The sequence below is a fragment of the Triturus cristatus genome, chromosome 3_1 (genome assembly GCF_964204655.1).
Source record: "Triturus cristatus chromosome 3_1, aTriCri1.1, whole genome shotgun sequence".
Taxonomy (NCBI): Eukaryota; Metazoa; Chordata; class Amphibia; order Caudata; family Salamandridae; genus Triturus; species Triturus cristatus.
The window spans coordinates 871,618,786-871,644,026 of NC_140583.1; the positions used below are offsets into that span (position 1 = coordinate 871,618,786).

The following is a 25,241-nucleotide window of genomic DNA, read 5'->3' on the forward strand; positions in this document are numbered from 1 at the left end:
CAGCAAAATGAGACCTCAATATTTGGGGAGAAAGGCCAATCGGATGCAAGCTTTGTAACATGCTGACTCATTTTAATCAATCTTGTGGCTCAACAGATCAATAAAGATAATTACTGATTATCAAAAGCACTTCTCAGAGCGGAAATATAACTCAACTGGGGGTCACAGCACTCATACATTTTCCATTACTGTACCAACTGTACAGACGTGGAAAACGTCAAGGTGAATGCAAATCACAGTAAAAATGTTTAACAATTGGTTTAATTTCTTGTTAATTTCATCCTACTTGTCACTGTGCTAGATCTAATGGTAGTTAAGCATACACACATCACACAAATCTACCTCTCGCTGCAGAACTGTAGAACGTCTTGGGTTCTAACATGGAGGGGGATAAAAATAATAGTGAATGACAAGAAAACAGTAGCCAACTAAAAATGACTTATGAATAAGTTAACTTCAACAATCTATGACACTTTATTCTAAATTTACATTACAAAGGTAATAAAAAGACATTAACACAAACCCTGCATTCATGTAAGTATCCACAATCTAAAAGTAATGAATCAACACTTGATGCCATGCCACGCCACTTCATATGTTAAAATGGTAAATATCTTACTTGTGCAGAAGCAAGGCTTTCTGTGCTTGTACTTGCGTGTGGCTCTCTCTTCACTTCTGGGGCAGTTTCTGGCACCCTCACTCTTACAAAGTTGATAAGATGCCGCATGTTGCAGAGTAGGTTGCTACCAGGAAACCAACTGTCATGGCTCCGTTCTTGCAAGACACACTCCTAAAACAAACATTTCAAATATTGTGAAAACTTAAATTAAAAAAGTAATTCCTCCCTGCACTAGAATAAATCATAATATAGAACAGCTAAAATAAGTTTGTATTTACACATGTGCCATAATGCCTTTGTGACCATGGGTTTTCAGTGTCCGTAGTTATTTTTTGTAGTCAACTGTCACCACGTTTCCACACAGAGGCCTAAAAGACATCTGCAATGCAATATCATCCTTGGCATCCACTTAAAGCTTGTAAAAGGTCACTAGATCAGGCAAGAGGTTCAATCTGTACAGGAAATGATGTACAGAAGATGAACCTGCCCTGATGCAGTGCATTTATATCTTCCAACAAACGTTCCTCTGAAACTTCAGACCAAGTTCAGAAGCATACACAATCACAAATTGTATTTTTTTTTTTACTAATTGCATGAGGGACTTTAATACGTTCATTCACATTTAGTTTTTCAAAATCGGTTAACTGATCCTCTACGGAGCCTAACCACAACAAACTAATGGTGTATATTAATCTATTGCAACCCACTATATTATTTTGCTCTTCAGTATCATTGCAGACAATTTCTTCATAAATTTTCGTCATAATAAAGCACAAGTTACTTACTTGTGTAACGATATATCTGTAGGAGACATTAGTTAGTGATAGATTCCTTACCTTAGAATATCCCCAGGCGTCAGACAGGATCTGTAAAGTTTGTCAGCAGTACCCCTGCGCGTCGGTTGGCGTCGTCGTGCGGCTCTGCGTACGTCAGTGGCGTCGTAGCCGCTGAGATGACGTCGTCGGACGCCAGTTCTGTACATAACGTTCCCGCGCCAGGAGCGCAGAGCCATGCCAGAGACCGACTACTGGTGCAATAGAACTAGGGCCCTAAAAGGGATGACCTGAACCCTAGAGAACAGTTCGCAGAACGGGGAGGATGGGCGGGCGGTAAGGAATATATCACTAACTAATGTCTCTTCCAGATATATCGTTACACAAGTAACTTGGGCATCTGAGAGAGACACGTTAGGGATAGATTCCTTACCTTAAAATACATACCCAAGCAATACCAACCCCGGTGGTGGGTCTGCGAAGTGAGATTACACCAGAAAGTCAGGGAGAACCGAAGCCGTCTCTCCGGGCCTGACTGTCAAGGCAATAGTGCTTTGTGAAAGTATGCAACGAGGCCCAAGTGGCCGCCTGACAGATGTCTTGCATGGGGACACCGCGTCCCAATGCTGTAGTAGCAGCTGTCACCCTGGGAGAATGGGTGCGCAGCCCAACCGTTTTTAGCCAGAGAGTAACAGGTTTTAATGCACAAGACAACCCATCGGGAGATATTCCACTTGTGCACAGCAAGACCTTTCTTGGCACCCACATAGCCAACAAAGAGCTGGTCATCCACCCGAAACTGTTGTGTGCGGTTGAGATAGAACGAAAGCGCACGTTTTGGGTCCAGACGGAGGAGCCTCTCCTCTTCCCTTGAAGGGTGCGGAGGCGGAAAGAAAGTGGGTAGAGTGACAGTTTGCCCGAGATGAAAGGCAGAGACTACTTTGGTAGAAAGGAGGGACGCGGTCGAAGCACAGCCTTGTCCGGATGAATCACCAGGAAAGCAGGTTTACAGGAAAGAGCCTGGAGCTCACTCACCTGCCGAGCGGAGGTGATGGCCACCAGGAAGACAGTTTTCAAAGTCAATAACCGCAAAGGACGGTTATGAAGAGGCTCAAATTGAGCGCACATCAAGTATGAGAGAACCAGGTTCAAGTCCCATTGAGGCATCACAAAAGGAATAGGAGGGAAAAGGTGAGTAAAGCCTTTGAGAAATCTATTGGCAACTGGGGACTTGAAAAGAGAGGGCTGATCAGGTAGCCTAAGAAAAGCTGAAAGAGCAGAAAGGTAGCCCTTGATAGTGAGCCCTGCTGGGCCAAAGAAAGAAGAAACAATAGGACCTCAGAAAGAGGATCTACAGCTTTTGCTGTGCACCGTGCCACAAATTCTTTCCACCGACAGGCATATACCATTTTAGTGGAGGAACGCCTGGCTGCCAGAATCACATTACAGACTTCAGAAGGCAAGTCAAATGGAATCCGCTGTCGCCGCTCAATCTTCAAGCAAGGAGGTGGAGGCTGGACAGGTTCGGGTGGAGGACCGTCTCCTGTTGCTGCGAAAGGCGATCCTTCCGAAGAGGCAATCGGATCGGGGGATCCACGCTCATACTGAGTAGCTCTGGATACCAAACTCTTCGAGCCCAGTCCGGTGCCACAAGAATGACTTGGGCCCGGTACCGTCTGATCTGCTTCAGCACTCTGGGCAGAAGTGGTATAGGCGGAAAGGCGTACAATAGACCACAACTCCACTCGCGACGAAAAGCGTCTCCGAGCGAGTGCCGCCTTGGAAACTCCAACACGCAGAACTGCTGACATTGCGCGTTCTCTTTGGTGGCAAATAGATCTAACCAAGGTTCTCCCCACTGCTGAAAGAGACCTTGTGCCACCTGAGTGAAGGTGGCACAAGGCCATTCGTGATCCGACATGCACCTGTGGCTGAGTTTGTCCGCCCTGGCGTTCAGGGTACCTGCCAGGTGTTGAACCACCAAGGAAATGCCTGGACGTTCCAGCCACGTTCAGAGACTTAGAGCCTCCTGACATATGGTCCACGACCCCACCCCGCCCTGCTTGTTGCAGTACCACATGGCGGTGGTGTTGTCTGAACACCTGCACCAATCTCCCCTTGACAGAGGGAAGAAATGCTTTCAGTGCAAGTAGGATCGCCCTGAGCTCCAAAAGGTTGATATGGAGCTTGGACTCCGCCTCTCCCATGTGGCCGCCCCATCCCAGGAGGGACGCGTCCGTCACTACTGTGTGCTCCGGTTGGTGAAGGGAGAGGGATCTGCCGCTGACCCAACGCTGCTTTGTGAGCCACCACTGCAAGTCCTGTGCAGTGCCCTCCAAGATCTGGATGTAGTCGGACAGGTTTCCCCGATGCTCCATCCACTGGAACTTCAGGTCCCACTGCAGAGCCCGCATATGTCATCTGGCATGATAGATCAGCAGGATGCAGGAGGCCATGAGGCCCAGCAGCCTCAGGGTCTTCCTGACCGAAACCCAGGACCAGGGCCGAAAGATCGGAATGCTAGCCCGAACGTCCCGGACTCGTTGTTCGGAGGATAAACCCGAAACTGCGCCATATCCAGAACCGCTCAGATGAAGAGGAGCTTCTGAGAGGAAAACAGGTGCGACTTCGGCACGTTGATGGAAACCCCAGCAAGCGCAGGAGGTGGGAAACGACTGCCTGGGGCGAACCCGCCTTCAGCAACCAGTCGTCGAGTTAGGGGAAGACTGAAACCCCTGATCTATGCAGATGAGCTGCGACCACCACCATCACTTTCGTGAACACCCGAGGGGTGCTGGTAAGGCCGAAGGGGAGCACGCTGAACTGAAAGTGCTCGTGGCCCACCGTGAACCGTAGGTAACGCCGGTGGGCTGGCAGGATGGGGATATGAAAAGAAGCATCCTACAAGTCCAACGCTACCAGCCAGTCTTGCGGGTCTAGGGCAGACAAGACCTGAGCAAGCGCGACCATCTTGAACTTCTCCTACCGGAGGAAGCGATTGACGTTCCGGCGGTCTAAGATAGGGCGCAGACCTTTGTCCTTCTTTGGAACCACGAAGTAGTGGGAGTAACAACCACGACCTACTTCTGGCGTCAGAACGCGCTCGATGGCCCCCTTGGCCAAGAGGGCAGCAACTTCCTGCTGGAGAAGTGCCAAGAGATCCCCCGACATGCAGTGGTACGGAGGTGGAATGGCTGGAGGGGTAGACTCTAAGGGGAGGGAGTAGCCCCTTCGGACTATCTGCAGAACCCACCTGTCCGAAGTGATGGTGCGCCAGCGGGGGAGGTGATGGCGAATCCTGAAACCCACTGGCGTCTGGTGGGACTGAAACACCGGACTAGGAAGGTTTTGAGGCGGCGGTGGCAGGAACGGTGGTGGATTGCCCACTGTCCTCGGGACCCACCACGTCTGGTCCCACTTCCGAGGCTGCGCTGACACTGCGGCTGCGCAGGCCTGCAGGCCTGAAAGGAAGACGATTGGGCGCCTCGACCCCGACCTCCAAAGGAGAAAAAAACAGACCCCGAGGGAGTGCGCGTGGTGGCGAGACCCAAGGACTGGGCCGTAGCCCGAGTCCTTAAAGCGTTCCAGGGTGCTATCTGCCTGGTCACCAAAGAGGCGAGTGCCATCAAAGGGCATGTCCAACAAAGTGTTCTGAACATCCCCGGAGAAGCCAGTTGTTCTGAGCCAAGCGTAACGACGGAGCGCCACCGTTGTGGAAAGTGCCCTGCCGAGTGAATCGGCCGTGTCAAGTCCAAAACGGATAGTGAATCTATCAGCATCTCTCCCCTCGGTAATGGCCTGGGAGAGCACTGCCCAAGCTTCCACAGGGCACTGAGGCAGCACCTGTGCCACCGTGTCCCACACAGAATGTTAATAGCGGCCCAACAGGCAAGCAGTATTCACCGCCCGCAACCCGAAACTGGCAGAAGTGAAAATCTTTTTCCCAAACTGCTCCAGTTTCTTCGATTCATTGTCCGGAGGGGCAGAAGGGAATACGCTCGGCGAGGCAGAGGCCTGGACAACCAGACTCTGAGGCGTCGGGTGTTGTGTGAGAAAGCTTGGGTCGCCAGGCGCCGGGCGATGGCGGCACGCCACACCCTTATCCACAGGAGTCCCTGTGTTGGGTTTGTTCCAGGTGCTCAACAGGATGTCAGTAAGTGCATAGTTGAAGGGCAGCAGTGGCCCTGCAGAGGAGGACGCTAGCTGCAGTAGCTCAGTCAGGAGATTGGTATTGATAGGTACAGAAGGGAGGTTAAGAGCCTCAGCCGCCCTACGCAACACCACAGAAAAAGTCCCAACCTCCTCCGTAGCCACGGAAGAGGGGGACAGTGTACCAGGATGTGGAGAGAAATCCAGATCCACTGGACCTTCCATATCACCTTCCCATTCTGGCTCATCCTCGCATTGAGCTGTGAGAGGGTCTTCAGACCCCTCCCAGTACTCCCCTTTGTCCACCGGTTGTTGAAGAGGCTGGTAAGGAAGAGGTGCAAGGGGGAATGGGATAAACTCTCCACCAAGAAACAGAACTGGGGGGTAATAGACCAATCCCGGTTCGGCACCGCCCCTGGCACCAGAGGCGGCACGGGCAGAACCACCCAACGGGTCCACGGGGCCCGAAGGCGCTCCGGAGGGAACCAATGGGCCAAACAAATGGCTCATGGCCGACAGGAAAGCCTGTGTTTTGTCCGGAGTCGCGTCTGGGCCTGGAAAGGGCGGGTAGCCCGTAGGCAACAACGGAGGCGCCATCGGAGCCGGGGGGGAGTGACCGCCCGCCCCTTCCACCGCGTCCCACAACCTGTGAGGGGTAGACGAAGAGCAACGTCGCTTCTTCGACTTTTTATGGCGCCGTGATTTACCTGTCCCCGAGTCTGACGAGCGATGGTGATTGCTCCGCGACAGGGCCCTCGACCTCCCACGGGAGCGGGACCTCACTCGGTGAGGAACCGATTGCCGGACCTCCAACAACTTTCGGGAACGCTCCTGCAAAGCTTTCGGAGCCATTGCCCAACAATCAGGGCACGCCTCGGGGTCATGGGCGTGCCCCAAGCAGAAGAGACACATGTTGTGCAGGTTCGCTACCGACATGTTCCGACGGCAAGCCCTACAGGACTTAAACCCGGGCATCCCTACTGCACCAGGAGTCGAGTACTCGACAAAACAAGATAAACAAGTTCTCAGAAACCAAGTTAAAACATTAACTTGGGGTACCATTCTCTCTCTCCGATCTGCGCTTGGTGGCGCGGAAAAAGAAAGAACTGACGTCAGCGCGCATGGGCGCATCTAAGTAGCTCTGACGACGTCATCTCGGTGGCTACAACGCCACCCACGACAGGGGTGCTGCTGACGAAAACTTTCCGGATCCAGTCTGACGCCTGGGGATATTCTAAGGTAAGGAATCTATCACTAACGTGTCTCTTTCAGATATGTATATATGACTGGCTGAGCATTAACCCATCAATGCTCTCGGCAACTGTGAATGAAAGTAGGCATTTTACGTGCAGTAATTTTATTGCAGATTGTGAAATGTACATCCCTTAATCCAAACTGTTTAATCAGCTATGCTATTGTTTCTAGACCAGCTTCATTAATGACTGCTGCGTATAATGTGTTTGTATTCACTGTACACAAAATAGCTACCTTCTGCAAAAACTCAAGCATATCTTTAGTGTACAGTTTTTTTGTTCCTGAAGAAATAGTCCATATATTTCCAATGGGCATTAGATGAACAGTACATCAGAGATTATACAATGACACAGAGGATTAAATGAATTCCTGTGTACTTTCAACAGAAGATCTATTGTATGTGATACTGATGATTTGTGTGTCAAATGATACTCAGTTTTTACCATAATCCTATTAATTTCCTCTTCAAGTTTCCAAATAGTTTTCAATGCTACACTGAATTTAAAACTTGGAACATTCTCAAAATCGTTCTAAGTATCTGTGTCTGACAGGAGTTCAGTGATATTAATAACATAAAATTCACTATCCATAAAAACAACAGCACCACCCTCATGAGCCATTTTCATGACCATTGCATTGTTTACCTCAAAATCTTACATTGCAAGAACTTTTTTTTAAATCAAATTTGGATTTTGTCCTCTGCTGCGTTTTTTTAGAAAAATACTGCAATAAGACATTTTCAACTTACACTAATTTGTTTTATAAATTATAGAGGTCTTCAAACTCGCTTTCTTTCCAAGTCATTTAATTAGTTTCTATTATGGCAAAGAAGTATTTTAGCTTTAATTGACTCAAACTGAAAAGTCAGCTTTTGATAAATTAGGAAAAGGAGATGTTTATCGCTATTTTTGGTTTGTTTTGACAACTTTCTAATCTGTTTTGCAAAGCCTAAGATTGTTAAACAGGATGCATGTGAAGGGTACTCTGCTGATTCAATTGTGCTTCTTAATTGAATTAAGATTCCTTGGTTCAAATCTGCGGCGATATAGGTTTCTTCTTCTGTGCTACATGAATTAGAAGAGGTAATTGTCTTTTTCGTTGTGTTGTGTGCTCTGCCCAACTGTCCACATCAATGCTGAGGTAGTTATACATGTTCTTTGTGAACTTGCATATCATGTGTTCATGGATTTATGTATATGATGCTATTTTTAACTAGATTTCATTTAAGAATTTCCTCCAAAGCTTATCTTTAATCTGAAGCATACTAAACATTGGTGGATGGAATGCTTGAATTAGTCTCAGCCACTGGTAATTATTCGGGTCACATCCCAGTCCGTAGTTTTGCACAGCATGCCACCTCAGTTTGGACTCAACCATATCCAATGCCGTCTTGACTCTTCTCCAGTGGGAGCAGTCCAGCAAGAAATGGCAAGTCAGGTGTCACTGAACTGGAACACAAGGAACCAAAGACTGGTTTTATCCTTATTAGGGTTCATCCGTCTTTAATAGAAAGTTTCCAGTGGCACAGTGCACACAGGACCCACATCTGCCCATACCCTTCCCAATTAGGGTGTCACACTGAAGTACAGAAAAAGTGAAGGATGGGATGCTTGAATTAATCTCAGCAACTGGAAAGTACTCCAGCCACATTCCAGTCTATCATTATTTTGCCCACCTACAACCTAGAGGAGAGTCTGGTAGAGCACACTCAACTTGTGCCCCACCTCCATTAAAGCTCTTCTCATGTTCTGTATATATTTCTGTTTTGCAGCTGTTGTGAGACTAACTTTAGGGAAGAGGAATACTATGAAACATATTGCACCTCTCATTTTTGTTGCTTGCCTTAGTGGGCCTCTTCCCACAAGGAAGCTAAAAACCATGTCAGTATTCAAAATCCCTCATGTCTCTCTGCTTAGTTACATATTCCCCCACTGCTACACTTCTGGTCACCAGTCTACGTAGCCATTTTGGTTGCTGAACTTCTTGCTACCATTGTCTTCAGACAGTCGACACCATACATTTGACAACCATCTTCTCCATTTCTTTCTTGTAACCTTTTCAGAGACACCACCAAGGACTCCACCAAGGGCTTCTGCTCTCTTGTCAGTCCCTCCAAAGGAGCACAGTCCTCTGAACCTTTAGTTCTCATTCTCCTTGTTCGACCCTGGATAAGAAACTGGAAGTAGTTCTGGAAGTAGTTCTCAAGGACTCTCTCATTTCTATTTTCCAGGATGGCGTGTTATCATGAATCATCCTAAGTTCTCTTTGCAACTGGCTGATTGTGCTCTCTGTCCTCTTGCTTAATAAGAGATCACTCTAGCTGCACTCCAGATATTTAGGACCACGAGCGTCCATACTCCAGATATGGCCATCAGTACGGGTCCAACTCAGAGCACAGGGAGAGAATATCAGCTATTGGGGTGGGGGTTTATGTTGGAAGACCCCCTCATTGTCTCAGCTACACCCCACTCGCCACCTCGGTGGGGTCTGAGTAGACAGAGATCCTTTCCCTGCAGCTGTCAGGTCAGCTTTTGGAATTTTCCCTGACTGGCGCCCATGAGTCAGGCACCACAGTCGAAAACGTGTGGAGCGGTCTCATCTTCTCTACAGAACAACTCCTGTACGATAGGAAACACCAGCTGCTTTTTTGTGCTTTGTTTATGCCAAGGGGCAGGGATGCAACCCTGGAGACTCACTGTCCTGGGCACTACCAATGTTGCTGGAGACACCAGCAGTTCCTGCAATATCAGGGAGACTTAAGCCCCACAGCTCTCCTCCTGTTCCGCTGTATTACCTGGAATAAAGCATCAACAATGCAGTGCTCAGGCACAAGACCTCCTTCCAGAGCCTGTGCAGTCCTGCAGTTTTCCAGTTTTCAATGAACCAATGGTGTGCTGGGAAAAATCAGTGATGTGACAAGCCTCTCGCCTTAGTCGGGCAAATGAGCAAGCCTGCATTGAGATGGGGTTCTCATAGCTCTAGCAATGTTGATATGCATGATAATACCTTGCAACATATTTAATTATTTACTGAAATGAACTTGTTTCTTAAAAAGAATATCTATTAACCTGGCCTCCACTTTAATAGATCTGAACCAACTTTGTCTGCAAAGTATTGTCTGAACTCAGAGTCACTCAAATCCACTACTATTTTCAGAGAATGACTGGAGGTGATCAACCAAAACAGCTCTTGCTTCTGGGTTCAACTGAAACAGCCTATTAAAATGCAAACTTAAATTCTTGTATGACTATGCACCTAAGGCTTCTGGATGTCTTATCAGACCTGGATGAGTAGACAGTAAGCCCCCCCCCCATCCCACTGGCTTGAGCCTTTGAAGACTATTCTCACATTGCACGGTCAAGAATATACATGAAGACTGTATGTGGTGCAGAACGCAGAGTCTTCACCCCGTATCTTTAAACTTGTCCATGCAGTTCTTTCCTTTCTAAAGCCTTATAGATTAAATAAGACTTATGCGCATGTGTTCCTGACTTCCTTTATCTTTATTCTGATCTGTACTTCCTGGTTTCCCATCCTTTATCTTCTGGCTTCTGTAGACTTTCCCTTTCAAAAATTCTCTGCACAGCTATCAATTTCAAGACTAGCAACCATTCCCAGTACTAAGCAGATTGTGCACACCTGGCTCTTTGCAAACACCAGTGCTTCTCTCAAGGTCCCTGTTATATAATCCTGGTGAACTCAGTTCTCTTGTGTCTTTCCTACTCAGAGACTTATCAAACCTAGCTATGCATTACGTGTGTATTAATTTAGAAAGCACTCAGTTACCCCAAGGGCATCATGGCACTAGCACTATCTAGAACTCACAAGTAATAAGAAGAGAAAATAGAAAGGGGTGTAGAAAGAATAAACACACAAGGCACAGGATGAAGAGACGAGGGTGCTAAGTGAAGAGATGAGCCTTTAGTTTTTTTCTTAAGGGCTTATAGGTTAACAGTCAAGTGCAGGTCTAGTGGGAGGGCATTCTTAGGTTTGGGTCTCAAAAATCCAAAAGGATCTGCCTCTGCTATTCTCCTTCTAATAGCAGGGAACCTTCAGAGCCACACTACAGAGTTAATGCTGGCAGATCGGAGACCAGTGTGGAAATTGGTTTGGGGCTGATTGCCTCACTTTACGTATCAGGCACAGAACCTTAAAATTGAACTGGAAGCCAATTTAGTGCATGGCTAGGCTTCGGGACGTGATCAAACTTGTGAAGGTCCCAGACCAGCTGTACTGCCATGTTTTGGATGCTGTGGAGCTTGATGATACAGGAGATTGTGAGGTCTAGGTAGATTGTGTTGCAGTAGTCCAACCAAGAATGGATATATGCACCCAGTACCTGGGAAGGGCATTCAAAGGTGGAGAAATTTCTTAAGCATATATAGGACGGGCCAAAAAGATCACAATTTGAGAGTCTGATAGTCAAAGGACAGGTTCTTGTTCTTGTCAATCCAAATCCCCATACCAGCCACTGCAGTTGTGTCTGGTCTCAGTAACATCTCAGCACAAACACAGTTTTTTTGGCATACTTGTTTAGCAAGGGTCAGATCTTTCTCATGCTGGGATTAAAAATGATGGCTTTCGCTGCAAATATTACAAATGCTTTGGAGGACTGGAATTAAGAGTAAAGTTATTATAGAATGTTTAAGAAGGGCAAGAGTTGAAAAGAAAAACCTGCAAGAGGACCATAACCAATATTTATTCTGTTTTCACCTTCATTCCTTTTAAAAAGGAGTGTTCCGCTTAGATGGGTCAGGGAATGGATAACAGCAAAGAAGGTTCAGTGCATGTAATAAAGGAACAAATTCCATTTCACACTTATTTTAGCAAAATATTTTGACAATAATTATAGCAAAAGGAAATTACTATCTTTTAGTTTTTGGCACCAATGCTAAATAACTACAACTTATACCATTGTCGCTTCTGCAACTCACTTCTTCAGCGGATTCTTCTCCAGAGGATTTTTCAAGTCCTAGTTCTATAAGGTACAACACCATACAGAGGACATGTTCTGACATATTTTGATGATCCATCAAAATCTAAAATACAAAACAATTACATATGAATTCAAATTAAGGGACCACGGTATAAAAATAAGTCGTTTTTTTTAAAGTTAATATTCACTTTAAATCGCAGTTTAATTTCAACATTGCTAAGAAAATTATTCATAAGAAGATACTTTCAAAATCAACTCACAAGATTCTAGAAAAACGAGCTAGATTGTAGAAGATTCCTGTATATACTTGTGAAGGAGGTAGCAGAACTTCATTATCCACTACCCTACATAATACATAAGTACATGATGTCAGTTTCACAGTGCTTGATGTACTAAGAGTACACTCAACAAAATGTGGTTGAAAAAATAGCAAATTGCCTTTTGGTGAATGCAATTTGAGTTTGTGAAAAAACATGCCCGATTAATATGCATTAGGCAGCTTGAAATGTGCGACCCCCAGTGACTGACTACAATCACAGGGATGGTAGCCTGCAAGAGACAGCAGACCACCAGTGAATGATTGTTTTCCAAAACAGATATTTAAAAAATAAAATAAAAATAAGATTTCTGTTTATGAAAAACCAGTGGGAGCAGAGAATGGTTCCCTGGAACACTCCCTACTGCACCTGAAGTTGTAACCATGATTCTCAAAGTGGAAAGGAATTAAAGGTGATCCCCCTTCACCTTTGCAAAGAAAGTTACCACTTCAACTTGTGAGTTGGTAAGAGGTTAATCCTTTGGGTTTGATGGTGTACACTCGGGGTCACAGGCGATGGCCTGGAGTTGAGCGGGCCCCCCTCTCCTGGAGAATGGAGGAGGGAGGCCCACACCTCAATTACTGGGATTCTTATCCCTTGATTCCTGCTGTGCATCACTACCTCCAGGCTCGTCTCCCCCTCACAGAACACACTGGTCTAGGCAGGCAGAATAGTATCCCAGGCTCCGGGCAAGTGTTCTTGGCATCTGGGAGACCAGCAGACCTCAATTCCTGGTCCTGGCTGCAGTAGCTCAAGCCGTGGTGATCTTGTCAACGCTCTGAACAACCAGTGGGTTTTCAGCTTCCACTTGTATACAGTTTCCAGACACAAATGTGATGCAGTGCCTGGTCCTGTGAAGTTCGTGTTGTGGGTCCCAGGCTCTTTAAAGTGCCTACTCATAGGTTTTGTTCTTTTTCCAGAAGCTTGTCTGCCTCAGCAGGGATGGCAGCAGAGCTGATAAATCCATAAAGCAGGTCCCCAATCTCAGCTAGTGGGGAGAAAGAGGAATAACTAGCATTCAGTTCTTGTGCATCTTCCTCAGAACTTGAGGAACTAAGGGTATGGGAGGAAACACTCAGACAAGTGGAAAATTTCACTGCAACAAACGTGTCCCCATTGCTCCGCGTCCTCTAGCGAGTGGCAAAAAGGTTCACTTGAGGATTGGCCGCACAAGGAAAAGATGTATTGGACCTCTGGGTTAAGACGACACTCATGGTCAGCAAGGAATTCAGCTCTGATGTTACGTGAGCCAGTCAGATGGCACTCGAGAAGCCAGATGTCATGGTGATGCACCTAGACCCACAGACTCAATGCTGTGCAACACTACTCCTCTTTAATTGCTGACATGTCACATTGTGGTTGTACAGTATGTCAAGATCCAGACAGACAGGCCATGAGAGGGGAGCAAGAAAGGTTTGAGAGCTAGCCAAATCACCCTCAGTTCGAACATTTTGATGTAAAGTATCCTCTCTTTCGGAGACTAAAGACCTCAGATCCCCAATGCCTCCAGATGAGCACTCTCTCAAGAATGGATGTATTCATCACTACCAGGGCCACAGCTGGTGGAGGGTAGAAGGATATCTCCTGTGATAGGTCCACTTCCAACGACCACCAAGCTAGCTTTGCTGCTGCATCCCAGAAGATCACAATCATATCAGTCATTTCTTCTGCATGCTGGAAGCTCTGCCTATAAAGGCACCCCTGGAGAGCCCTGTGCCAGTGGGCATACATGACCAGGAGGATGCAGAAAACCAACAGACCTAGCAGATGCAGAACCTTCAGGGCTGGAATCGGAGCTCCCTCCCAAACAACAAGCTCCCTCCTCTGCCCTCTGAGAAGGAGGAAAGGGTCGGACCTATGTGCCCAGTATTGCTCATATGAACAGGAGATACTGACAGGGCTCAAGTTGAGACTTGGGCTCATTGATGGAAAAACTAATCTTGAACATGAAAGATGTCATTGCATGCAAGTGTTGAGATACCATCTGCGGATACTGGGCTTTCAGCAGCTAGTCCTTCAGATATAGAAATATAATGATCCTTGAACTCGTGAGATAAGCTGCAACCAACGTCATCACCTAAGTGAAGACTTGAGGTGCTGATATCAGTCCAAATGGGAGCACTGCGAACTGATAAGTGTGTGGACCCTCCCACAAAGATACAGATACTGCTTGTGTACTTGCTAGATCAATATATTGCAGTATGTGTCCTACCGGTCAAGGGACACTATCCAGTCTCAGGTTCCAGCCCAAATGTCAGTCAGTCATCAATATGTTTATTTTAGACTGCAGTCCATAAAACGTAACCCTTAATATACTCTACATTGAAAAAACGCGACATAAAATACACTATAAATTTATAACATAAAATTCATATTGAAGATAATATATCACTTATTAAAAAAAATTAACAAATTACATTTGAATACAATAGCTGTTGGTCAGCATAGAACTCCTGATTCCTCTTATACCAGACTGTATGTTCCTAATAATCGCACATAGATCTCTGCTCCTTAAAATAAATTCCCATACCTTCCCCCACCTAGTGCAGAAGTCGCATCTAAAAATTCCATATGTGAAAAAATTTCGAAGCTGCTCAATGGTTAGATATTCCTTATTACTTAAACATGTCTTTAATAATTTCCTACACGCCTTTAAAAAACAATACAGTCCAATAACAAATGTTTATTGTTAGATTTCATTTGTATTCTACATCTACATACACCTCAATTTATTTTTAGTCTTTTAGCCTTCTCTGCCCTCCGATACATAGGATTAACCCCAATTTGAAACCTTAAGAGTTCCTGCCTCATAACAAGATTTGCCAGTTCTGATAAATAGGTGAATGCCTATTTTGCCATTTCTTCTATTGTTCCCTGAAGATCTTTTATGGAAACAGAGTGGAACATTACAACTGGGAGAGCCCAGGGAATATTGCTCTTTTAGGGATAACAAAAGTTTCCTTAAGCTCGCAGCCCAGTTCCTCTCACTTCTTAACATTTCATCTGTGCACAACTGGGATATCTTGAGATCATTAGACTCTAACAACTTGTTCCAAAAGCTCAGTGCAACCCTCTCCAAGAGGCAGTACCATGAAGTCATTCCTAAAGCCACCCTTAGTGCCTGTACAATTCCCAACTTTGGCATATCCAGCTCCTTTTTCAAACACCGTTCCATTCATTCCAAGCTCTGCATAACACCCAAGAATAGTAATTTGGCACCATATAATCATTTTGACTACACCACAGCTTTAAAAGTAGTTATGATTGGTGTCACACTGGGACCACAACCATCCTCTCCAAATTTGTTTATCCCCATTATGGTGGGCATAGCATTTGTTTTCACCACCTCACAATGCATTTTCCATTTTAAGTTAGATGAGAAATGTATGCCCAGATAACGATTTGCTTCCACCTCATCTATTCGCATCCACTCTGAAAACCATTTAGACTCTTTCTTCTACTGACAAATACTAATATATATATATTTTTCATTTCTCCGTCTTACAGTACTTGTTAAAAAAACATCCAACTTCTGCTGGAGTTCAATTTGAGTCATATCCATTATAACCAAGTCTTCCGCGTAATGCAGACACAGTGTATGGTGCCCCCCCCCCCCTATCCTGGGGGAAAAGGAGGCAGATCCCTGTAAGACTTTTGGAAAGTACTTTCAATATAATGCAAACAGGGTAAAGGCCAACAAACACTCCTGCCTTAGACCATTCCATATATATCTTGATCTTGTCATGAAGGGTTCCGTCCTGGTCTTGTTCCACTAGCAGAGAGTTCCCCTGATGGGAGTTCCTTAAGCATACTTAGCAAGGGAGTAGGCATCTTTATCTTATTCAGGCCAGCCCAAAGTATCTCGTAGTTCACCAAATCTGAGGCCGCCTTAAAATCTACAAAACAGCTAATAAGATTGGCTTTCAAATCAATTACCTTCCTCGTTATGGCCCATAAACTAAAGCAAGGGTCTATGGTGGAATGCCGGCTTTAAAACCACCTTGTTCTACGGGTATCAGTCCTTCCTCATCTGTCCAGTCATTCAATCTTTAGAATATTTAATTTACTGAAGACTTTCTCCCCCACATCCATAAGACAAATCGATCCATAATTCTTTGGGTATAGGACTAGACCCTTTTTATAGATAGGTTTAACAAATGCCCCCAACCCATCCAGCTCTCTGCTACTACATCTGCCTTTATTATTACTGTAAACAAAATTGCCAAAAATCTCACTCCCCCAATCTAAATATTATTTTGTCAATAGAGCAGGTAGATTATCTGGTCCAGCTGCTCTTGATAGGGAAAGTGTTATAATCGCTCTCCTTTTATTTTTAATCGCTGTACTATTCAGTACTTCATTACCTACCACACATTGCCCTGCTTGTAATTTTTGATAACTCTTTTCATGTAAACCATTACTCACAGTGGACGGGAGAAAATCGGAAAAAACAGCATGCTTCACTGTAGCAAGGTACCAACTTAAACTCTCCAGGAAGACTCACAGGGTCTTTGGCAGCTGTCTTCTGGCAAAGTTGGTGGTGGTAGAGCACAATCTATGAGACTCAGACGTTACTTTACTGCTGTCTTCAGGGAACATTGTGGGTGGACACAGAGAATTAGTACCGGAGAAAGGGGTGCTAATGGGCAGGCTAGCAGAAAGGGAGTATCAGTGGCCAAGGAGAGAGCGTGACCCCAGAGAGATGACAGCAGCCACCTGACAAGATCCAATGTATGAGACAGCCCCGTGACTCAGAGTATAGGATAGGAAGATGTTGCAGATGCCTGAAGTTACTTTAAGTAACTTTAAGGAGTCCACAGGAGCAAGAGAAAGTAGTGCAGGAAATAGAGGGAGCCAGAGTAAACAGGTTGCTTGAACAATAACAGCTATGTAAGGATGACCATAGGCGGACTTTCCTTCAACAGTGGGTGGGAGCAGAAATACAAGATTCAACTTATGCACTGAAGTAAAGAAGACTGGATATCAAGTCATTCATAGCCATCAATCAGTGGCTTGAACAATAACAGCTATGCAAGGATGACCATAGGCGGACTTTCCTTCAACAGTGGGTGGGAGCAGAAATACAAGATTCAATTTATGCACTGAAGTAAAGAAGACTGGATATCAAGTCATTCATAGCCATCAATCAGTGGCTATCAGCTACAAGAAGGGTTTATTGAAGGGTGGACCTATATAAGGTTACTCCCTCCAAACAGATTTTTTTGGGGCACCTGTGCTAATTAGTACAGGAAACCTTCACTCCAGAAAATACCATTGTTGTTGTTGTTGGTAATAATTGGGAGTTCAATGGAACGAAGCACCTACCATTGTTAACAAGGTTCAAATCTTGTTTCTTTCAATGCTGCTGTTTGGGTTCCATACAGTGACACCTGAATAAGCATGGGCTTCTCTGAAAAAAAATTAACAAATTGCACAGCCTATGCCTACCCTTCAAATATGATTGATCAATGCATTCAGTAATTACCACCCATCATGATATAATTTATAAAAAGCTTTCTTGGGACTGGTATAATTTCAGAGGTGTTACAATATCAATGGGTTCACCCTACAGCTCTGAAAATATTTAAACCCAGTGGATTGTAAAATGTAAAGCTCTACATCCAATACACCTTTTTTTACTTTATTACAGAAAACAGCTACTTCTAAGTTACAAACTCAGGGAGAATCTAAACGCATGCTGAAGGTTCTCCCTTCCCCCATAAGAGAAACTACCTTGACAGATGTGCAAGCATCCATCTTTATGATCAGGGATGATGGATTTGCGGCTATGCTAGTGATATTGGATGATATTTAATTCAACTCCCTTGACTGCTCTCTCCTACATAAAATGAGGGTTGTCGTTGGGGCATTGTATCAGGGCAAGAAAGGGTTCAGCTCCTATTACGTCAACAGAAGGTTTTGAGTGAGTCTAGACCAAGCCCACTTGTATCAGTCACTACAGAACTGCCCCAGGGCTCTAATTTAGCATGCTACTCTAACATTGTGCAGCCAGAGGCTTGCAATTCTACAATTATGCAGAAAATGCCAAATTCATTTGCAAGATGTCACAGTGCAGCAGTACTGGCTTTGTAATTCAGACCTTGCTTTGGCATGCTGCAACAGAAAGAAAAAGGTTATCTTTCAACATATTGAATTTTGAAAAAGTGAAATTGGGTGTTTGTAGCAGGTGATTACATAGAAGTCAAGTCAATGTAGATAATATCCTTTGTGGAGAATGAGAACGTTTTTCAGGTTCGTCTACCACTAGCCCCAATGCTGCTGTGCTATCTGCATCATCGGTCCAAGAACCATAGCTAATTAGATCCTGACTGAGATTTTAAGAAAAGTTGACTGTGAAAGCCAAGCCCGGCACAGTTGAGTCAGGGAAGAAGGGCACACTCCTGCCTGGCACCACCGGCAAGGCACTGGCTCCAAAGGAAGCAGCAGAGGTTCCACACACCCAGTTTAGTGGCAAATGTTTTCATCATAGCCAGTTTAAAGACTTTCTTTTGCTCGGGGAAACCATTGCAGTAGGAAAATCTACCTGCTAATGGAGCTGTTTCTCTGAGAATGGTATCAGATACCATGACAAGTAAAGATAGTTGCTCACGGATTAGACAGTGGCCCTATTTTCCTCATTACAGACTTTTCAATCTGTGATCAGAGGAGGAAGAGTGCCCTTTGAGAATTCTATACCTCTGATGGATCAAATGCCTAAGAACGTGTTGCATCAACAGACAGGGAATTAGAGAAGTCATCTGTCAGTCCATACCTTTCCTTTCTCCAACAGTCTTTAGAAACATAAGGGCCCAAAGGTCACAGGGCCCTGCATCATGTATTTGGCACAGATAAAAAAGTTACTTACCTTTGGCAACGCTCTTTCTGGTGGACACTACATCTACCTGTAGATTCTTCACCTTTGAATATCCCAGGGAGCATCTGGATCCTGAAACTTTTCAAAAGCTTTCCCACACTGGGAGGGGAGGTTCCATCTCAACGTTGCATGTGACATCTTGTCACATCACTGAAGCCATAAAGTGCCCTGTCGGTGTGATATCAGTTACCATCTACTTCTTTTTAACACGCCTTCGAGGTGATTGGATGATACCAACATCCACAAGGTAGGTGCAGTTTTCTGTAGTATGATCAAGCACATCAAGAACATATGTGGTATAATCAGCCAAGATACAGAGAGGTTAAGAATTTTAAGGTAGACATGGTATCCACCAGAAAGAGTTACAGAAGGCAAGTTCATTTTTGGTGCATGGGTGGTTATATCAAGAAATCTTTAAGCACGCGTGAGCGAGGAGACCTTCCATCCTCCCTTCAGATGCTACACAATACTGCTACACAAATGTGTGGAGGGATGTCCAGGTTGCTGCTTTGCAAATGTCTGCAACACGGAGAAGTGAGCAGAACGTATAAAATTGCTAAGCAAGAGTAAAAGAATTAAGCAATAACGAGCAATATTTGCTAAAAGTCATAGTCATACGCGTGCCTGGACTCCTACTCGGTCTTCGCCTGAAACAAACCTCCTCCAAGTCACTCTGACCTGGATCTAGGTATTACTTTAACTATATTTTGCTCGCTGCTATCAAGCACTGTACCCACTGGCACTGTTATCACACGCGTGTCACCAGTGCATGCGTTTGCCACATTTAAAACTATTCCTAGTTTCTCTTACGCAATCCCACGCCCATTTTGCTTTCAATACCGGCGCTTTACTGGCACTCCGCTAGTTTCGCAGGTTTTTCACCACTCACCGAGCTCTCTACCGTATTGCGCGTTTAATCACCGCACGCGTATGACTGACTTTTAGCAAATATTGCTCGTTATTGTGTAATTCTTTTACTCTTGCTTAGCAATTTTATACGTTCTGCTCACTTCTCCGGTATCATTGTACTCACGTGCGATCCTCTTACGTTGGTCTGACAAATACTGCCCTCACCAGCACCCAAGTTGTTTTAAAATTGTTTACCGCCCAAGCTAACTTTCATGTCTCTTTCTTTTTTCATCCTTTATTCCCTCCTACGTTTTTATTTATTACAGGCAAAATTTATATAGGCATACCATTGTTAAAGTCCTGATGATGATCCTATATCTATTGTAAGGATCGCAACGCCGTCTACTTGTTGTACGCCATAGACACCACTTTATTTAATACTTATTATGTGTAATGGTGTCTCCACTATAATTTGTTTGTCCTACCCAAATGTGTCTCATACAAACAATTTACTCTGCCTGAGCCTTTTTGTTTCATGTTGTAAGTCCTTCCCACTAAGTTGGGTACACTTTATTTGTTTCTTGCTGAATTTTGTGTATATTTAAGCAACTATATATTAAAAACACCTGTCAATCAACCAATCAGGGGGTTTATATAGCGCTCATTCTAGGTTTTGGCTGCGATGTAGGAGAAAGCTCTCCCGCCGGTTCTGTTTCTGCAGATACGGGGGACCTCTGCCAGGATGAGGTCGGCGGAGCGGAGGTTCCTCTTGGGTACGTGGAAGGATACTCTCTCGTTGAGTATTTGGATCCGATGTTGTGGAGGGATTGGTAGGCGTGGGTGAGGAGTTTGAAGGTGACCTTCTCGACGGGGAGCCAGTGGAGGCCTCGTAGGTGTTGGGTCATGTGCTCATGGCGCGGTGTACCGAGGACGAGTCTGGCTGCGGCGTTCTGGATGGTCTGGAGTCTGTGCAGAAGAGTTTTGTTGATTCCAGCATAGAGGGCGTTGCCATAGTCCAGTCTGCTGGTAATGAGTGCGTGGGTGACGATCTGAAGTCGGGGGGGGATCCATTGGAAAGTCTTACGGTGGATGCGAAGGCAGTTGAAACTAGTGGAGGCGGCGGCGTTGATCTGGCGGTTCATGGAGAGGGAGGAGTCAAGGATGATGCCAAGGTTCTGAGCATGGTCTGTAGGGGTGGGTGGGCTCCCGAGGGCGGAGGGCCACCAGGTGTTGTCCCAGGCAGAGGTGCAGGGCCCGAGGATGAAGACCACGGTCTTCTCTGAGTTTAGCTTCAGGCAGCTGTCCTTCATTCAGGCTGCCACGTTCTTCATACCTTCCTGGAAACAGTCTGGTGTCTTCGGGATTCTTCGTGGGCAAGAGGATGAACTGGGTGTCGTCGGCGTGGAATACGATGCCGAGCCTATGCTGTCGGACGATGACGGGGAGGGGGGCCATGTAGATGTTGAAGAGAGTGGGGCTGAGTAATGATCCCTGGGGTACTCCGCAGTTGATTTCTGTGGGTTTGGAGAGGAAGGGGGGGGGGGGGGGGGAGGGAGTCGGATTCTCTGGGTTCTGCCAGAGAGTAAGGATTGGAACCAGTCGAGGGCGGCTCCTTGTTTTCCAGCGTCGTACAGTCAGTCTGCGAGAGTGCGATGTGAAACGGTGTCGAAGGTTGCTGAAAGGTCTAGAAGGATGAGGGCCAGGGTGTGTCCCTGGTCGAGTAGCATGCGGCTGTTATCAGTGGCCGAGAGGAGGGCGGTCTCAGTGCTGTAGTTGCTGCGGAATCCTGACTGGGAGGCGTCCAGGATGGTGTTCTCTTTTATGGAGGTGGTCAGCTGTGCGTTTACGAGTTTCTCTGTGACTTTGGCCGCAAAAGGTAGGAGAGAGATGGTCCGGCAGTTTTTCAGGTCCGTTGGGTCGGCCGATGGTTTCTTGAGGAGGGGTTGAACCTCCGCCCATTTCCAGTCGTCTGGGCAGATGCCTGATCTGAGGGAGGCATTGATGGTGCGTCCTAGTTCGGGTGCAATGACTGTGGCGGCCCTGTGGAAGATGTGCGGTGAGCAGGGGTCCGTTGGGGCTCCTGAGTGGGTTTTCTTCATGGTTGCTGTGATGAGTTCGACGGTAGCGGGATCCCAGGACATGATGGTTGGCTTATCGGCAGCAGTGGGTAGGGGGGTGGTTCTCATCGTTGGTTCGTTGAGGTTGTCGTAGAGGGCCTTGATCTTCAGATGGAAGTCGGAGCTGAGGTTGTCACAGAGTTCCTGGGAAGGTGTGACGTCCGTGGCTTCGAAGGTGGGTATTGGGATCTGCTGTATGACGTTGAACAGTTCCTTGGCGTTCGTTGCATTGGTCTGGACTTTGTCTCTTATGAAGGTCCATTTGGTGTCTCTTATGCGCTGGTGGTGTTCCTTCAGGGCGCTCTTGTGGTTGTGCCGTGGTTTTCAGGTTTCGCCAGGTTTCCTCTAGGCGTCTGCAGGAGCGACTGGCTTCTTGAAGTTGTGTGGTGAACCAGGCAGCTTCCAGCAGGCGTTGTTTGGTGGGGGGGTGGAGGGGTGCGAGCTTGTCAGTGCAGCGGGAGACCCAGAGGTGAAATTCTCTGGCTGCGGCATTGGTGTCGGTCGGACAGCTGTAAAATATAGTACTGATTGGGTCTATATTTATTGTTTGCTCTCATTAATCCTTGTCTAGGGACCACTGTCTTTAGAAATAATTGATTACCCAAGGTCCCTGACCAACCTTATTTGGGTTCCCTTGTTCTTCATAACTAGCATGTCCTATCTAGCACAACCTTCCAGGCTTTGTATGTCTCGCAGCGTTGCTAATTACCACAAAGATGTCTCCAAACTGAGCTATCCATGCCAGCCCATTTGTGGATTGGCCTCCTGCCAGTCCTAATCACTGTTTTGGCATGATCAGTTCTTTGATAATCCTCTCCATGTAGGGTGCCTAAGTGTCCCCTAGATCCTAAAGCCCTTTTGTCCGACCACACTCATGGTTTTTGTAGGGGACCAAACACCCAGTTGATTATTTCAATCATCTGAGAAGCCTAGTAATATTTCTTAAGGTTGGGCAAAATTTCCTTGCATGGGGTCGACAGCGCTATTCTAGCAGTCTTAAAAGAGATTGTGCTACGCTGTCCAATTTTTCAAAATAAAAGTCAGGTATGAGGTGTGCATATAGAAACTTTGACAGTATTACCATTTTGTACAGGGTTGCTCTACCCATTAGGGAGAGCAAGAGTTTTTTTTCCAGTTGGTCACACTAGTTTTATTTTCTGCCAGATTTTGGTCTTTGAAATTCAGCCTCTCTATGGTCACACACAACCCATGTGTAGGAAGCCCTCCTTAGCGACCTGTAACAGGTAATTCATCTCAGTATTGGTGATAATTCTGTGAGGGGAAATAGGATTGATTTAGACCAACTGATAAGGAGAATTGAGTAGTCTCTGTGTCCATTATCTCCAGTAAACTGGGGATGTACTATTTACCATCTGCCTTGAAGGGGAGGAGATCATGTGCATACAATGAAATCACAGTCGTGATACCATCTCAATCCACTAATTAGGTGGTCTTTTCTTATGTGGACAGCCAATGGTACCAAAGGAAATGAAATTGGTGAAAATGGGCTTCCCTGTCTTGTGTCATGGCCCAAGACAAATTGCTCTTATTTTGTGTTGCTTACTTTGACCCCAGCAGATGGTTTTATGTACAGCAAGACCACCTATTATTGAAACTCTGGACTAAAGATCATTAATTTTATTATTCCCACTATAAAGGGCCATCCAAGTGACTAAGTGCCTTTCATCAAAAGGGACAGGATTACTGCCAGTTCATATAACGACTTTACCCTTGTAAGGCATCTGTAGAAGTGCTGCAAACTGTGCTAGGTGGATCTATGTGGCCTAAATCCCAACTGGTATAGATTTATTCATAACTATTTACAGGTTTGAATATGTCAGATTTTTAATTTTGACGTTCAGAAGGGAGATTAACCTGCAGGAGACGCATTCCTTGAGGGGAGGCGGTGTTCTTGCATGTGATTAAGTGATATCAGTGCTATATGCAGGTAAAGGGCAGTGTGTGGAAATATGGATTTTTCTGGTCAGTTATGTCCCCTATCTTGGACCCCAACGGTTCTATGTGCATGTTACAAGTACATGTATGTTCCCTCCAGTTCCAGTTATGAAGACGCAAATACATGTGCGTCCACCGTTAACATGTCCTCTGTTGATCCGCCATGAATGGGCCGGATATTCCATTCCTAAGTACGAAAGGCCACCGCCTTTATATGGTTCACTTATGCCATTTTACAGTCCAGGCAAGTAGGCCCTGATTCTGTCATCAAGCTTTTCTTGCTTTCTGTCTCTGAAGCTCCAGTCCGAGCCTGCATCTGTGACCATGAACTTTGTCTCATCCTCTGCGCGGCTCACGATGCCCGACATCAGCTTGCTGCCTGCCAAGAACTGTATTTCACCTTCGGAAATTATCTGCTCCGCTCCCTGCCCAATGCATTCCTGTCTAGTAGTTTAAGTAAACATTCTTCCAGCTACCGAGCAAAAGGCCCGGCTTCTCTGTCCTCATGCAAGTAATTCATAGCCCTGTTACCATGGAATATTCCTACCCCCTCGCATTTAGTGTAGACACTTAGACGCTTGTACACGCACTCACAGTCAGTATAGAATAGATTTTGTTCGAGAGACCTTTCTTTTTGGATAACACAGTTCTTTAAACATAGGATATTAGATATGATTTGGGATTAGGTTGACATAACCCCAGACTTTTGTCTCCACATGTAGAGCTAAATGTCAAGTCCCTTTCTCCCTCTAGTTGCACGTCTATCACACGTCATGCGACTGCGCACGCATCTCTGCCAAATATTTCTGCTGACATTGCAGGATTCTCCAGGTATCCACCCACACATGACAAATTACCCATTATCATCAAGTGGACGCCCACATGGACGCCCACCTTCACGCCTACTTACACGCCCACATGCTCTTATCTCATTCTCTCTTGCTCTTTTGCTTACGTACAATTGAGAAATGTATATATACTGTACTCTGTGAATAATGTTTTGAGAATATTGAGAATACTTTTCAGTCCCTTCCAGATCCTTTTTTGGTGATGGAAATATTCTCCCTTTGACTCGAGTTAATGGAATAAATCCCTTTATGAATCTGATACCACAGACTCAGCCTCTTGCTTTATGCATGATCTTATTTATATACTTAAAAGTCTGAGAGCGTAATATTTTATTTACCACAGAATGGCGCCCGAACAGTTTAATCTCTTTCCCCACACGCCGGAGATGAAGGTCCAGTTTTGCCCCCTTCCACAGCCGTGATGGACTTCAAGCGCGCACGTCTTCCCGCCAACTCCCTCAGGCCAACGAAGGGGACAGACTGCGACCAGGCATCCATACGAGGCGGTGAGGAACGCAGATTGTCCTACCCAGAGCCCACCTGCGAGAG

General features: G+C 45.7%; 1 protein-coding gene across 7 annotated transcripts in view; it reads right to left on the reverse strand.

Moving 5' to 3' along the window:
* Window positions 1-25,241, reverse strand: part of UBR3 (ubiquitin protein ligase E3 component n-recognin 3) — a 2,077,978-nt gene that overhangs the window by 984,135 nt on the left and 1,068,602 nt on the right. For 4 of the 7 annotated variants that reach the window (XM_085645338.1, XM_085645337.1, XM_085645339.1 and 1 more), the window contains exons 21-22: window positions 11,730-11,834; window positions 620-790 (exon numbers count right to left, since the gene is read on the reverse strand). In XM_085645338.1, coding sequence (XP_085501464.1) covers window positions 620-790; window positions 11,730-11,834 — 276 coding nt within the window. Of the gene's footprint in view, window positions 1-342; window positions 376-619; window positions 791-11,729; window positions 11,835-25,241 lie in introns of all 7 variants that reach the window. The other 3 variants (XM_085645336.1, XM_085645334.1, XM_085645335.1) reach the window with 1 other exon arrangement.